This window comes from Propithecus coquereli, unplaced genomic scaffold (assembly GCF_000956105.1).
Source record: "Propithecus coquereli isolate 6110/MARCELLA unplaced genomic scaffold, Pcoq_1.0 Scaffold44, whole genome shotgun sequence".
Taxonomy (NCBI): Eukaryota; Metazoa; Chordata; class Mammalia; order Primates; family Indriidae; genus Propithecus; species Propithecus coquereli.
Window position 1 is genome coordinate 2,024,448 of NW_012150174.1, and position 14,378 is coordinate 2,038,825.

At 42.6% G+C, this 14,378-nt stretch overlaps 1 protein-coding gene across 2 annotated transcripts in view; it reads left to right on the forward strand.

Moving 5' to 3' along the window:
* The window catches only part of SERGEF (secretion regulating guanine nucleotide exchange factor), a 230,849-nt gene that overhangs the window by 33,795 nt on the left and 182,676 nt on the right, over positions 1–14,378 (forward strand). For both annotated transcript variants that reach the window (XM_012654229.1, XM_012654230.1), the window contains exon 7: positions 3,521–3,679. In XM_012654229.1, coding sequence (XP_012509683.1) covers positions 3,521–3,679 — 159 coding nt within the window. The remainder of the gene's footprint in view (positions 1–3,520; positions 3,680–14,378) is intronic.

Sequence of the window (14,378 nt, forward strand, 5' to 3'; positions counted from 1 at the left end):
TCCTGGGCTCAAGCCATCCTCCTGCCTCAGCCTCCCAAGTATAATAGCTGGGACTACAGGTGCATGCCACCACACCCTGCTAATTTTTTCTATTTTTGGTAGAGATGGGGTCTCACTCCTGCTCAGGCTGAAATTGAACTCCTGAGCTCAAGTGACTGTCCCACCTCAGCCTCCCAGGGTGCTAGGATTACAGGCGTGAGCCGCCACGCCCTGCCCATTTTTCTATCTTACCTGTTTTTTTTCTCTCGTGCTATATCTCTCTGGCTGTCCATCCATCCATCCATTAGATGTACCCAGCCAATACATTATAAACTGTGACTTCTCCTTAGGATTTTCCTTAGTATTTTCCTGAAAGTGGTAGTTATCCTTCCCTTTGACCCAGAGTGCCCGGACCCTGATAGACTGGAGATTTTAGATTATACCTCTGAGAGTTATTTTGTTTGTTAAGACCTCTCACAGAGTTGAATGCATTACCTTTTTTAAGCAAAGAGGAAAACTTTCATACTTAGTGTTTTATGTGGAAGTTCAGATGTGTATCTAAAATATGTAAGTTAATGGTGGCATGCATTCTTTGACATGAAATTTGCAATGGTGTCCAACTGAGAAGCTGTTGTCATTTCCAGAGCACAGGAGCCATAATGTGAGAGTTTAAATAGTTTACAAATTCTGAGCTACAGATAATTTGTTATTTAATGAATTTAAAACAAACAACTGATAAAAGAAGCATCTGCTTTTAACCTGTGTCTCACATTAGGTAGATTTATATATTTGTTAAAAATGTTAGGGCTGGGCACAGGGGCTTATGTGTGTAATCCTAGCACTCTGGGAGGCCCAGGCTGGAGGATCGCTTGAGGCCAGGAGTTTGAGACCAGCCCAAGCAAGAGCGAGACCTCATCTCTACAAAAAATAGAAAAATTAGCCAGGTGTGGTGGTGCACCTATGGTTCTAGCTACTTGGGAAGCTGAGGCAGGAGGATCGCTTGAGCCCAGGAGTTTGAGGTTGCAATGAACTACGATGATGCCAGTGCACTCCTCTAGCCTGGGTGACAGAGAGAGACTGTGTTACAAAAAAAGAAAAAATGTTGAGTTGAAAATGCCAACTGTATGGAGTTCCACTGGGCATCCAGTCCCACTTTCCCTTTAACAGAGGAAGGAGAGGAGACCCCAGGGTGAGAAGTGACTTTGTTCATATCCCACAGTCAATGAGGGATGGGGAAGGCATTCTTTTCTGAGAATAAGAGTAGACTAAAAGGCGTTTCTCTTTTGTTCTAATTAATTTGAAGTGGCTGATATTATGTAAACTTAGAGATTGCCTAATTACTTGCTAACCTCAATTCCTTAAAAAATCCTATCATTAGTAAATTTATTATTTCATACATGGGATACTTTTATTATATTGTTTTTTATTACATAGATGTTGAATTTTTATTGAGATGTAACTTATCTATGAAATTCACCATTTCAAGGTGTACAATTTAGTGATTTTTAGTATATTCACAAAGTGAATTGGTTTTTGATATTTTGAAGATGAGTTTAAAATTGTCAAGATTAATAGCCCTCTTTCCTTGTCTAGTTTAAGCTGTTACACATTGGATTTTGCTCAGTGCTCTTTAGACCTTTTCTCTGGAGTCATTGTAGATTATGTAACTATTTGGCATTGCAGCAGAATTTAATTTTACCTGCTGATACAACAAGGTAATGATCCTCAGGTAGAAGACAGTTTGTCTTTCAAAAAGATGGTTTAGATGTACTAAGATAAACAAAGGCTTATTACAGACACAGGCTTCATTTTCAGTGGCAACTATGGACCTCACGAGTCCATTTAATAGATTGATACTTTGCTGAGGGGGGTTCCTTGCCCTCTTGTACTTTGCACACCCTGATGAAGTCCAGGGAGGTTGTCCTCTCTCTGGGTGTGAGATATATCACATTCCCTTCACAGAACTGCAGAATGTCAGTGCTGCAGTGTCACCTGGGTGACAAAAAGGCTTCACTTTTTTACATTCCCTCATTTTAGAGAGGCCCAGAATGTGAAATGAAGTGCCCAGGGGCAAACAGTGTGGAGTAGGAGATGGGACTTGAACTGCAGACTCCCGAACCTTGGTCTAATGCCTTTTAATGATACTCTTTGACTTTTGATCAGTTTTTGGGAATGTACTATACTGTCCTAGGGCAAGCAACACCATAAAGCTCTATTGGGAAGTGATGAAATGCGGTGGAAGTAGAAGACCTGGCTTCTAGTTCCCACTTGACTCCCTGTTAGCCATGTAATCTTGAAAAGTTATTTAACATCTTCCAGCCTTGATTAATTTATCTTCTAGAACAGTGCTGTCTATTAGAAATATATGTGAGTCACATTTCAAAAAGTAAAAAGAAACAGGTGAAATCAATAAACTGTTTTACTTAACCCAATATATCCAAAATATTATTTCAACATTTAATCAATATGAAAATTATTAATGAGCTATACTCTTTTTTTTTTTTGCACTGTCTTTGCAATCCATTATGTGTTTTTCACTTATATATCAGTTTGGATTAGCCATATTTCAAGTGTTCACTAGCCACATGCGGTTAGTGACTACTATAGTAGACAGTACAGTTGTAGATCCTTAGAATGTTAGGGTTGGAAAGGCTTTTAGAGTTCCTTTGAGGAGTCACAAACTGACAAGCCATAGGCTAAATTATAGTCCATGGCCTCCTTTTGTTTGGCTTTCATTTAAAAAACATTTTGAATGTGAGTGCTCTCTGGCTTGCCACAGTCACCTACCAGTCACTCTTGTTTCCAATGTCATCAGTCATATTGTCTGCCCTTCTAGACCAACTGCCTTCCCTTCTAATTTTTAGCTGATGAAACTAAGTCTTGGAGAGGAAGTGATTTGTCCAAGGTCAATAGCTAGTTAGCACATCCAGGAATAGAAGCCAGAGTCACTTGACTCTGAATTTGCTCTCTTTCTATTAAACAGTGGCAGTCACATTCCTGCTTATATTACAGGATTATTGTGAGGTTGAAACAAGCTGAAGTGCTACACAAATGTGATTCTGTAGCATTATATTTTCTGCTGGACAGAGTATGCAGTGAAGTAATCTTATATTTAAAACATTTATCTTTTAAATTAATAATATAAAATAAGATAATATATCCTTTAGCCTGTTATTTTAAAGTTAAAACTTTTTCTTCTAACTAAAGGTAATGTAAACATATATTTTAAAAATGTAGAAAGGAGAGAAACATGTCACACATATCATAGATATTTGTTGAATGAATAAATAAAGAAACCCCCCCCCATTCTTATTCCTTAAGCTCCTAAGAACATTTGGCCTTGTTTCTTATGTATAGAATTTTTAAAAAATTTAATAGTATGTTATTATGCTATATATGAATTTTGTATCTGGCTTGGCTTCACTCCACATTGTAACATAAGTATAAAACTTTTAACTATTACTTTTTCAGACTTCTGTCATCTTACATCATTTGGACTAATGTTCCTTTACCTCTTTCGTTCCCCTTCTGTTTGTTTAAGATGCAGGAGAGGTGTATGTTTGGGGAAGCAACAAGCATGGGCAACTGGTTACCGAGGCTGCCTTCCTTCCTATGCCCCAGAAAATAGAAGCACATTGTTTTCAGAATGAAAAGGTCACTGCAGTCTGGAGTGGATGGACACACCTGGTTGCTCAGACAGGTGAGAGAGTAGCAGAGAATTTATGGTTTGTATGAGCAGTTGGGGGACAGCTGTCTAAACAGCCATGAATGCTTGGGGTTAAGGATTTTTATTGATTAAAAGCTTTAAAGACCAGAAAGGGGAAGACCTGGGGTCTAGTTCTGCCATCTGCCAGATATGTGGCTTTTCCTCTCTGGATCACAGGTTTGCACCCTCAAAGGCAAACCTGGGTTAGGTTAACTCTTTCTTGTCCTGAGAGTCCATGAGGTTTTGAGAAGAGAGCCATTGCAACAAGTATCATCCAGAAATTTGTCTAGGATATTGGGGAATCCTTGCCTTGTCATAGCTGAAGAGATGACTCTATTTGTACCCAAGTCTAAATTAAAAGCATCAGAAAATATTAAATATCTCAAGGTTGAGAAAGGAGCATTATTCTGAGTCCTAGTTGGCATGGTATTCTGATTTAAACTTTTATTGTTTGTAGTAAACTATGTACATTGATTCAGACATCTCATACATTCCCTCAGATGCTACCATATCATGCCATACAGCTTTGGACATCTTCATCTTTTCTTGAGTCTTCTGTTTCCTATCTTTCCCTTAGGACAGTTCTCCTTTCCTGGCCTTCATATTCCTGGCTTTGTTGTCAGATTTTGTTTTTTGTGGCCTCTCTTCATCCCTCCCTTCGTATAGCTCCTGCTGATTTCCACAGAGTTTTCCAGACAATTGAAGTTCTTAAGATCTGTTATCATGCCAAGGCCTTCTGAACTTCAGGGGTGCTCGGGAGTCCCCTTTCCTACTCTTGTCTGATTTCTAGCTATACTCCTATCTCCAGACTCTCAAATGCCTGGTGATGTTATTTCAGAAGTTTCTGGCTTTGGCAGGTTTTCATGTCAGCTTCAGTTATCCTTGGTAAGTCACACACACTATAAATTTATACATACAAACATAGACTTGTGAGCATTCATATCTATGATGCTTTTAAACTGGTCTTTTAAAAATTTTTATGAACATTTTAGAATAGAGGCCTGTATAACAAAGGTATATAACAAACTTTCCTTATTACTACTTCAGAGGATGCTCTAAGGAAAATGTGTCATTCATTTGGAGGCAAATCATGACTTTCCTTAAAGAGGTTCAGACTGCTTAAAGACTGGGCCCATCTACAGAAACTTGTCTTAAAGAAACTCACTGAGCATTGTAGTTGTTAATTTGTGTAATTGTTCATATCTGTCTTTTACTTCAGACAAAAGACTGTGAGGGAAGCCAGCATATTAGTCTTGCTCACATCCGTATCTCCACTGCCTATCAGAGAATGTGCTCATTTCCTACGTCAAACTGTTTCTAGTTAAGAGAGACTAAACTTTCTCAGCTGCATATGAGGCAGAGCAGATAGCTAGGATTGCTGACCTCTTTCCTGGGACTCACTGGGTCATGAACTGAAGACTTCACTTTGTCTCTTTGGACTCAGGAGTCAAATCAGTTAATGTTCATTGGGCACCTATTGAGCAATGTGCTAAGCCTTGGAGAAACAGAGGAGAAAAGACATGGGCCATGCCTTCCCACTAGAATGGGTAGGTAGGCTTAAGTCTACAAATACAGAGGTGGAGAACTTTACCATCCATCTGCCCATCTTTCCATTCATTCATCTGTCCATCCAACCATCTTACAAATGGTAAGGGTCTGTTTATGTACCACGCCTTATACTAGATGGAAATCTTGCCCACTGTCCACTAGGGGAGACAGACCTGTAATCAAATTTTAGTACATTCCGGTATGAGATGTTCAACAATAGAGCTAAGTAGAGAGTGCAAAAGTAGCATGCAAACTTGCTGTAGTCTGAGTAATTGGGTGTTAACAGGTAGGCGTTTTGTGGTTAGTCAGTCTTCAAAGACTTGCAGTGCAGTAAAAGACACTTACTACCAAATGGTGGGGAGTTTGGTTGAGTCTGTCAGTAAACCCTTTAACTAGTTAGGAAGTTGATGAGTGAAAGACATAAAGATGTTGCTTCTTTGACTTTAGCTTTGAAGCCTTGTAACTGATGCTGATTCCCACGTCTGGCCAGCAGCCCATCTCGGGGTGGGAGGTTGGAACCCACGTCCCTGACACTGTCTGAGTCACCCCAGCTGCTCTGGAGCTAAACTTTAGGTCTCCACCTCCACTCGAGAGCATGATTTTTGGTAACATCTCAGCTGTTTAATTAACTTGTTAATTCAGCTCGCTTGTTTGTGTACATTGTCACATTCCCCTTTCTCCTAAGTCCAGAGTGGTTAAAAGCTGGGATGTTTGAGTGTCCTGATTGTTGTACTGAATTTTGGGTAAATGGGAGTCCCCTATTATTTGATTCACCGATGTTGTATTCCTTCTAGCAGCAATGGAAGCCCTTGCCTTGGCCTGGTGTCATTGAGAAGAAACACCCAGGGCTTCTGTTTAATGAGACTCAGCTGCTCATATTCATGGGAACAAGATTTCCTCACAGGGTCAGAAGCAGCTCATTAGTGGAACAAGGAGTTATTTGACTGTAGTTGTTTTCACAAGCTCCACTGGTGAATTGTTCCTGGGATGTACTTCCAGGCCACATCAGCACAGAGGCTGCTCTCAGTCTTATTCTGGGAGGCATCAGCTGTGTGATATTGATTAAAAAAAGAGTTCATGTGCAGATGCTATTGGCATCTAGTGGGGAGAGGCCAGGGATTCTGCTGAATATCATACAGTGCAAGGGCAGCGCAACAAAAGAAAGAATTATCCAGCCCCTAATGTTAATAGTGTCAAGATTGAGAAACACTGCCCAAAACTGACATCCCCAGGGGTAGGTGCTTAGCTAGGGCAGTTCACATGTTATCAGAATAACTTTATAGATTGTCTGTGTGGGATTTAGGTTGTGTTCTCTGCCCTCCCCTCTCAGGAGTCTGGTGTCTTTCTGCAGTGTTTGTGATGGAAAAATACTTTTCTCTGTTAGTCAGAGGCACTTGGAAAGAGTCCAAGAGAACTTGTTCTAATCTGGGAGAGTTGGCAAAGGTACCTGTGTCTCAGGCTGGTGGCACTGCATTCTAGAAACCTTTCCCAAGCTGCTTAATGTCCCTGATCATTGTTCTTAGGAACTTCATGGGACTCCTGGGTGACTTCCTCCAGGCTCAGTAACGTGCATTCCTGATTTCCTGGCCAGAGGTTCTTGTAGAGAGAGTTGGTTGGCAGGTCTGGGTGCCTTCCTAGTTTGGTGATGTTGATTAAGTCACTTAACCTGTCTAGGCCTCAGTTTCCTCATCTTTCAAGTAGCTTATCGAGACCTCCCTGCATTCTATATAAGGTTGTCCTGAGGTTCAGACGAATGAATCTGTGTGAAAGATCCCAGCTATTGTGAAATGCATACATAAGTGATGTTGCCTGAGGTTGGGATATGTAAGTAAACTAAGGAGTTAGTAGTTGCTTTCAGAAAGACCTCTGTTTCAGCAGGGTCAGTGCTGAGCTTGAGACATACTAGCTTCTGCCCTGAGGGCTCATGAGCTGGCCAGGGATGTGGTGCTCAATATCAAACTCTGACAGGCAAAGTTTCCTAAAATCTTTCACTCTCATGCAGTAGGCAAGTGGCTCTTTGATCTTATCAACCCGTTAGAAGATCTTTGTGGCCTTATAGGTAATTTTACCTGTTACAATTGATCCTACATTGCACTCAACCCAATTTGTAATTGTACACATTTGTTAGTATTCTCATTTGTTTAAAGTCTAGAGTGTGAACTCCATGAGAGAAGTGTCTGTGTTGTTCATGACTATATCCCCAGCACTAGCAGAGACCTGGCACATAGCAGATGATCAGTAACTCATTGCTGAGTGAATAAATAAATGGCAAAGTAGAGAGAAACATGGGCTTTGAAGTCAGACAAACCAAGATACCAGTCTTGGCTCTGTCAGCCTACTGATGGTGTGGCTGTGGGCAGCTCCACCTCTCTCCATCTCCATTGTCACCACCATAGTTCAGGTGCCTGTCACCTCTTACCTGAATCCCGTAATGGCCTCTGCTGGTGTCCTGGTCTTCCCACATTCACTCCCTCTTTCCTCCAGTCTGTTCTCCCTACCTCAGTTAGAAGGTCTTTTCAAACCTCTTGTGTCACATTCACATGGCTTCCCATTGCTCTTATGATAAAAATGTAATCCCTAGTGGTCCTCAGGTCCTTTGTGGTCTTTCCTCTGCCTACCTTTCCAGCTCTGGTTCTCACCATGCTGGCTTTTGATCCCTGTATCCGGTCTGTGCTCTGGCCTTTGCTTGGCTCCTTGAATGCATCATGTATTTCCACCATAGTGCCTTTGCACCTGATGTTGCCTCCATGTGACACATTTGTCACTGTACCCCTTCTTCATTTTGACCTAGTTAAATCCTTTTTCCCCCCATACCTCAACTTAGTCATCTCCTCCTCATGGAGACCTTCTCTTAACATTGCGGACTAGTCACTTTTCCCTTTTATCTGTATCATAGCACCATAAACCTCTCCTTTGTGCTATTTTTTTTTTTTTTTGTAAGATTCTTGGATTAATTCCCCCTCCCACTAGACTGTAAGCTCCGTGAGGGCAGGGGCATGTTTGGTTTTGCTCACTCAATACATGTTGGACAAATGGATAAACCCAATTTCTTTGACCTTATTTCCTCATTAGGAAAATGAGGAGATAATTGCTGACCTGGTATGAGGATTAAGTGAGATGATGTATTAAAGCATCCAGCATAGAACTGGGCTCATGTGTCTTTTCAATACATATTAGACTTCTCTGCCCCTTTGAAAAGTCCTGAGCTCTCTGGAGGTCAGATGCTCCATTTCTCCTCTTTCCAGCAGAGGTCTCTGTGGGGATGGATATGAATGTTTCTGCAAAGGTAACAGGTGGATTCAGGACTCTCCTGAAGAGTGAAGAAAGATTAATGCTTGCAAATGCTAAGTGCTGGTTGCTGGTGATTTATTAGAATTTCAAGGAGGATGATTTATGCAAAATCCAGGCTTTAATGTGGTGTTGGTCAGACTGTCTAGAATGCAGTTGCTTTTGGGATGCTGGAAGTTTTCCCTGAACCATGCAGTATCCCAAAGTAGCCTTGTGGTCTTGTGAAGGATATGGATTGAAAAAGTGAGACCAAATACATAGAGTTCTTTGATGTTCTTTACTTTCTTTAGTGTTACCTATGAAAACCTTAGAGTCTTGGAAGTTTTAGAGAATCAGAGATGGAATAAGCAACTTCCTCACTTTGCAAATGAGAAAACTGAAACCAAGAGGAGAGAAAGTGACTTTATGGCAGCATTTAACCTAGAAATCCAATTCTACTTTCTAGTAAATATTTTTTCCCTTCTTTCACTGTCCTCTTGATTCTTGGTTGTATCCTTTTGATTGAGATATTTTTTATTCTTTTGTTTCCCTAAAGAGGGGAATTGCATGGTACATGTGGAAGGGACCACCTCTTTCCCACTGTCCTTTCTTCAAGTGTCACAGACCAAGAAATATTTTATTGCATTTGATGTCTAAGCATTAGAGAAATCTAAGCCCAGCCATTGATTCACAATAAACTGAGTTTATAAATATACCTAATGCTGATTTTTCTGTTTTGGGGCCAAGATCCTTTTCAGAATAGGGTGACAGTGTACATTACTCCATCTTCTTTGGGACCATATATCATGAAACCTCAACCAAGCTCAGGGAGATTCTGACCTCGTGGGCTCTATTTAAAGCAGGTGCTTTGGAATTCATAATGTGTGTGCTTTAGAACTTTGGAAACTCAATGAGCGAAAGTCAAACTGAGACCAAAGGACTATTTTGAAGTAGATAGTTTCTGCTTATTATTAAAGTCATTAGTTTTTATCTTAGAATCCCTTAGAATGTAGTAATGGGTAGGGACTTAGAGATCATCTGGCCTGTCTTCCTCACTTTAGAGATGGGAAAACTGAGGACTAAAGAGGGGAGGCACAGGGAGTGAGTGAAGGAGCTAGGACCAGAACTCGAGTCTCATGGATCTTGGTCCAGTGCTTTTCTCTGTGTTGTTACAGTCTCTCCGGAGATGATGAGGAAGTGTGGATGACTTAACTAGTCATACCCAGGGACCTGAACCGGGAATGATGGTTCCTTCTGTGTAAGAAATTCTTCAAGAAAACACCGATGCTTACCTGAAGAGTGCAGCCATAGGTTCCCTTAAGGATATATGTGTGGAGTAGAAGCTGGGAGATGGTGCCCCACGAGCAAGGGTCAGGGACTCAAAGAAGTAGCTGCATTTCCATTTATGATAATACAACAGCAATCCTATCTCTTATGGACCGCCTTGGTCACTATAAAGTACTTTCACATCCATTTTCTCATACAACGTTGGCAAGATGAGTGGCGTCATCCTTACTTCACAGATGAGTCCTCATTGGTTGGCTGCACTGCCTTGGCTCACATAGATGGGCAAGAGCTAAAACTTGAACCCAGCCTTTTGTTCCCAAGCCTGCTTTTCTAATTTCAAGTTGAATATATCTCAGAATGCTCTAACTAAACTTCTTTTGCTCTTCAAAGAAGCATCTCTACCCTGCTTTTGCTAGTGTTACTGCATTTTCCCAAGCAATGAGGAAGGAAAATCTTGATTATCTTGGTCCTTCAGCAGGTATTTGTGGAATGCTTACCTAGATGTATATAGCACTGTGCTACAGAATACAGGGAATTACAAAATACAGAACTACCTTTAGGAAGCTTGTGGTTGGATGAACAAATTAAATATTTAGTAGAAAAATAAAAAGAATATGGCTAAGGGCCAAAGGGGTGGCCCAGACACTGCGGGCTCTAGGATTTCAGGGGAAGAAGAGGTCAGTGTGGGTGAAGATGGTCAGGAAAGGGCGTGAAGTTGTGGTTGAACTTTGGGAAGGTCACATTTCGATAAGTGGAGTTTGAGAGTTGGTTTTCTCTCTTTCTCTTTGTCCTCTGGCAAGACGGTAAATTCTCTGGCCCCCTTTCTCCCATCTGGCCAACAGGAAATTGTGGATATAATGATTTTTAGGGGCCATTCCAGCTCTAAAATTCTATCTTATATAATAAAAAATAAAACTGGCCTAAAGAAATAGTTATGGATGTATTCAAAGATTAAGTATCATGCCATTCACTGCAGCCCAATACATTATGACAGAAACAAATGCATGGAAACAAATGAAGTTGAAGGGAGATGGGTTAAATAAATTATGACAGAGCTATATGTTGGAATATTACATAGTCATTAAATAGAATGGTGTAAAAGGATATTTAATGACAGGAATATTCTCATGGCATAATAAATGAAAAGAATAGATTACACTGTGTTACTATACTATAACTCCTAATTTGTTAAAAAAAGATGTTTGTGTAGAAAAGACTAGAAAGAAATATGCTAGAATATTATCTGTGGTGGGATTATGAGTGAATTTTATTTCCCTTTTTAATTTTTTATGCTGAATATGTAATTTGAAATCTGATTACATCCCTCATAAATGCTATTTTAAAGTTAATGAATAAAATCGCTTACCCCTCAGTGGAGGAGACTGGCCCCTTTGCCATCCGTTCCTGTGTATGCAAGTATGTCCTTGACTTGTCACTTCCACGGGCCTCAGTTGGGAGGTCGCGTGGAAAAGAGGCAAGATACTGCAGCAGCAGGCAGGAAAGTGGGCATCTATTTTTGGCTCAATCATGAGTCAGCTTTGTGACTCTGGGCAAGTCCTTTCTGCACATCCCTCAGTTTCCTCATCTGAAGAGGGGAGTTGGAGGTCACAAAAGGTCCTTTGTGCTCCAAAATACGCTTGTTCAAAAAGATGGGGAATTTCTCCACTGTTGTGGAACCAGCTAAGAGGCCTCATTGGTTCCTTGAGACTGGCCTCCTCGTTTTCTGTCCGGCTTCTCTGCACTTGGGCTCCACTGGCTGCAGGCTGATTTCTATTACTCATAGTTGAGGGTGAAATTGAATAGGGGTTTAGTGATAGGTGCTGTGAGCCGGGAGGGTGTAGTGACAGCACGGAACCACTAGAGGGAAGCATTGTTTACTTTCCCCTTTCCCATGTTAGATATTGTCTGTCTGCAGGTGAAGAGTAGCTTTGATTTGTCCGGGGGCGTTTCAACTTCTAACATTTTAGAATTAAAAGGACTTTGAAGATCATCGAGGAAAACCTCATTATGTTTCAGATGTGAGATGATAGAGGCCCGAACAGGCAAGTGACTTACTTTTTCAGGTTTGCACTATAGAGTTTAGAAGAAGGCTGCAGATGTAGCCAAAGGTGTGATCAGTCCTCAAGAGTGGAGTCCCCAAAGAGTGGAGAGGTTCCATGTTGGAGCAGGAACCTAAGGGATCTACCTGTATACACCTTTGTTGAGCTCCTCTGGCCAGATGTTAAGAGGCCTGGAGATACAGAAGAAAAGATATAACCCTACCCTGAGGAGCTCACATCTGGCAGGGGAAGCACATGAGGCTACCTCAGTGTCTTCCCCATGGTTTGGTGGCTGCCCAGCCTGGGATCCGGGCCGTGGCAACAGCTTGGAGGCTGGTTAATGGAAGACCCTGCAGGTGTTCTTATGAACGACGACCTCCACAGTTAGGTGGATACCCAAGTTTGTATTTCCAGTGATTTTCTGCAAGCAATACATAGCTTGCTCATGTACCGTACCTTAGCATTTTTTGAGGAATCTTGACAGTTTTTCTTCCCACCTTCTAACGGCTTTGTCTTTGTTCCTTGGCCCTAGGCTGACTTTATTTTTGGTTTGCGGATGCCCATCAGCCCTAAGCATTGTGGTAAAGTGAAACTGTGCAGTGGCCTGGGAGCCGGGCAGCTGTGTGACCTTGTGCAGGTTATTTCCTGTCTTTGGGAAGGGAGGTCAGGCTCTCAGCTGCAGTTGTGTCATCTCTACCAAAGAGATGAATTTCTGGTGTCATATTTGGTTTTCGTGTCTGGCAATGAATACGCACTGATCTGTGGTCTCGGGAAGTGCAGTGTGTGTCCACCTGAAGCAGAAGCAAGATTCACCCTTTTGAAGTGGGTGCATTCTATCAGGAGCACCTGGGCCCGGCCAAAGCCAAGTGCAGCTGGGCCTGGAGACCACCAGATGGCAGCAGTGGGCAGGCAGACAGCCTGGGGGATGAAGCCTGGAGGTAGACAGGATTAGCAAGATTAGAGCTGAAAGGACCCCTAGAGGTCACCCAGGGCCCTCCCCCTTTTTGTATGGATGGGAGAATTCAGGCCCAGAAAGGGAATGGGGCCTGCCTGAGGCCTCGCTGTGCGTCGATACCCAATAGTCCTTGCTCTAGAGAGGACCTGAGATTGGTCTGGCCTCTAGCTGGCTGCCCCATGGGAGAGCCAGGAAGCAAGGGCCCACAGGCCAGATGTGGGAAGGGACAGGGACAGCAGTAAATGTCTGCCTTCTTCCTGCTTTCTCTGAGGGTCTGTTCCTAATGATTTCCACCCTCTTACCCACAGCAAGGGCAGTGTCCATTGTCTTTTCTGCTCCCTCTGCCCTGCCCAGTTCTCCTCTCTAGTTCTCTGGGCCAAGGCCTCCCATCATGCTGTGCCATGGATGGGATGGGGGTCATCCCTTAAGCCCCACACCTAGAGCCTCGCTGGAGGCATGCTGCGCACATGAGTTAGCACAATTGGTTGAACAACAAAAAAAATTATTTTTTTAAGTCCCCAAGGGAGTCAGGGTAGGGCAGGGGACCAGTGTTTGCCAAGCACTTACTATGTACTAGGTGCTCTGCCAGGTGCTGCCACTTACATATGCCTTCTGTCCCCCTAAGGTGGGGGTCATTTCCCTTGCATTCCAAGTGAGGATTGAGGCTCAGAGAGGCTGAGTGGCTTGGTCTAAAGTGACACAGCTAGTTAAGAAGCAAAGCAGACACTTGAACCTTGTTCTGTTTGATGTCAAAGCTCATACTCATTTCATTATGCTACCTCCCCTCAAAGTGACCTCACTGGAAATATAGCAAGTGACTATCTTACTTCAAATTGCTCTAACAAAGCACTATGGATTGGGTGGCTTATAAACAACAGAAACTGATTTCTCACAGTTCTGGAGGCTGGGAAGTCCTAATTAGAGTGCCCGCAGATTTGGTGTCTGGTGATGGTCCACTTCCTGGTCCATAGATGACCGTCTTCTCACTGTGTCCTCACGTGGCAGAAGGGGTGAGGGAGCTTTCTGAGGTCTCTTTTATAAGGGCACTAATGCCATCCATGAGGGTGCCACCCTCATGACCTAATCACCTCCAAAGGCCCCACCTCCCTCACGTTGGGGGTTAGGATTTCAGCATATCAGCTGGCTGGGGACACAAACATAGCCGCCTCCTAGGCTTTAGGGCAGGGAGGAACAAGTATTTTGTCTCTCTTCCCTGGAGGAAGCTTGTGGGGAAGTTGCGGGGGTGGGGGGCTGCTGGAGAAAGGAGGCCTTTGAGGCAGGAAAGGGCAGGTGTTGATGGAGCAGGTTAGGGAGTGGTGGCTGGTAGTATCAAGCCCTCTGAGAAATGGTAAACACCTTTCCTCTCTGTGCCTGTATTCTAGCAGTTTCTTCTGCCAGCAGTGCTCCTCTCTCTGATTCCCACATAGTTACTGCCTCACTTCCATTGGTTCTTGTCCAAATGTCGCCTCTCACACTCTACTCCCTGCCCTGCGTTATTTTTCATTATAGCAGTTTTCACTGCCTGAAATCATAGTATCATTATTTTTTTGTCACTCTCTCCTAACAAAATGTGAGCCCCACAAGGTTAGGTACTTGG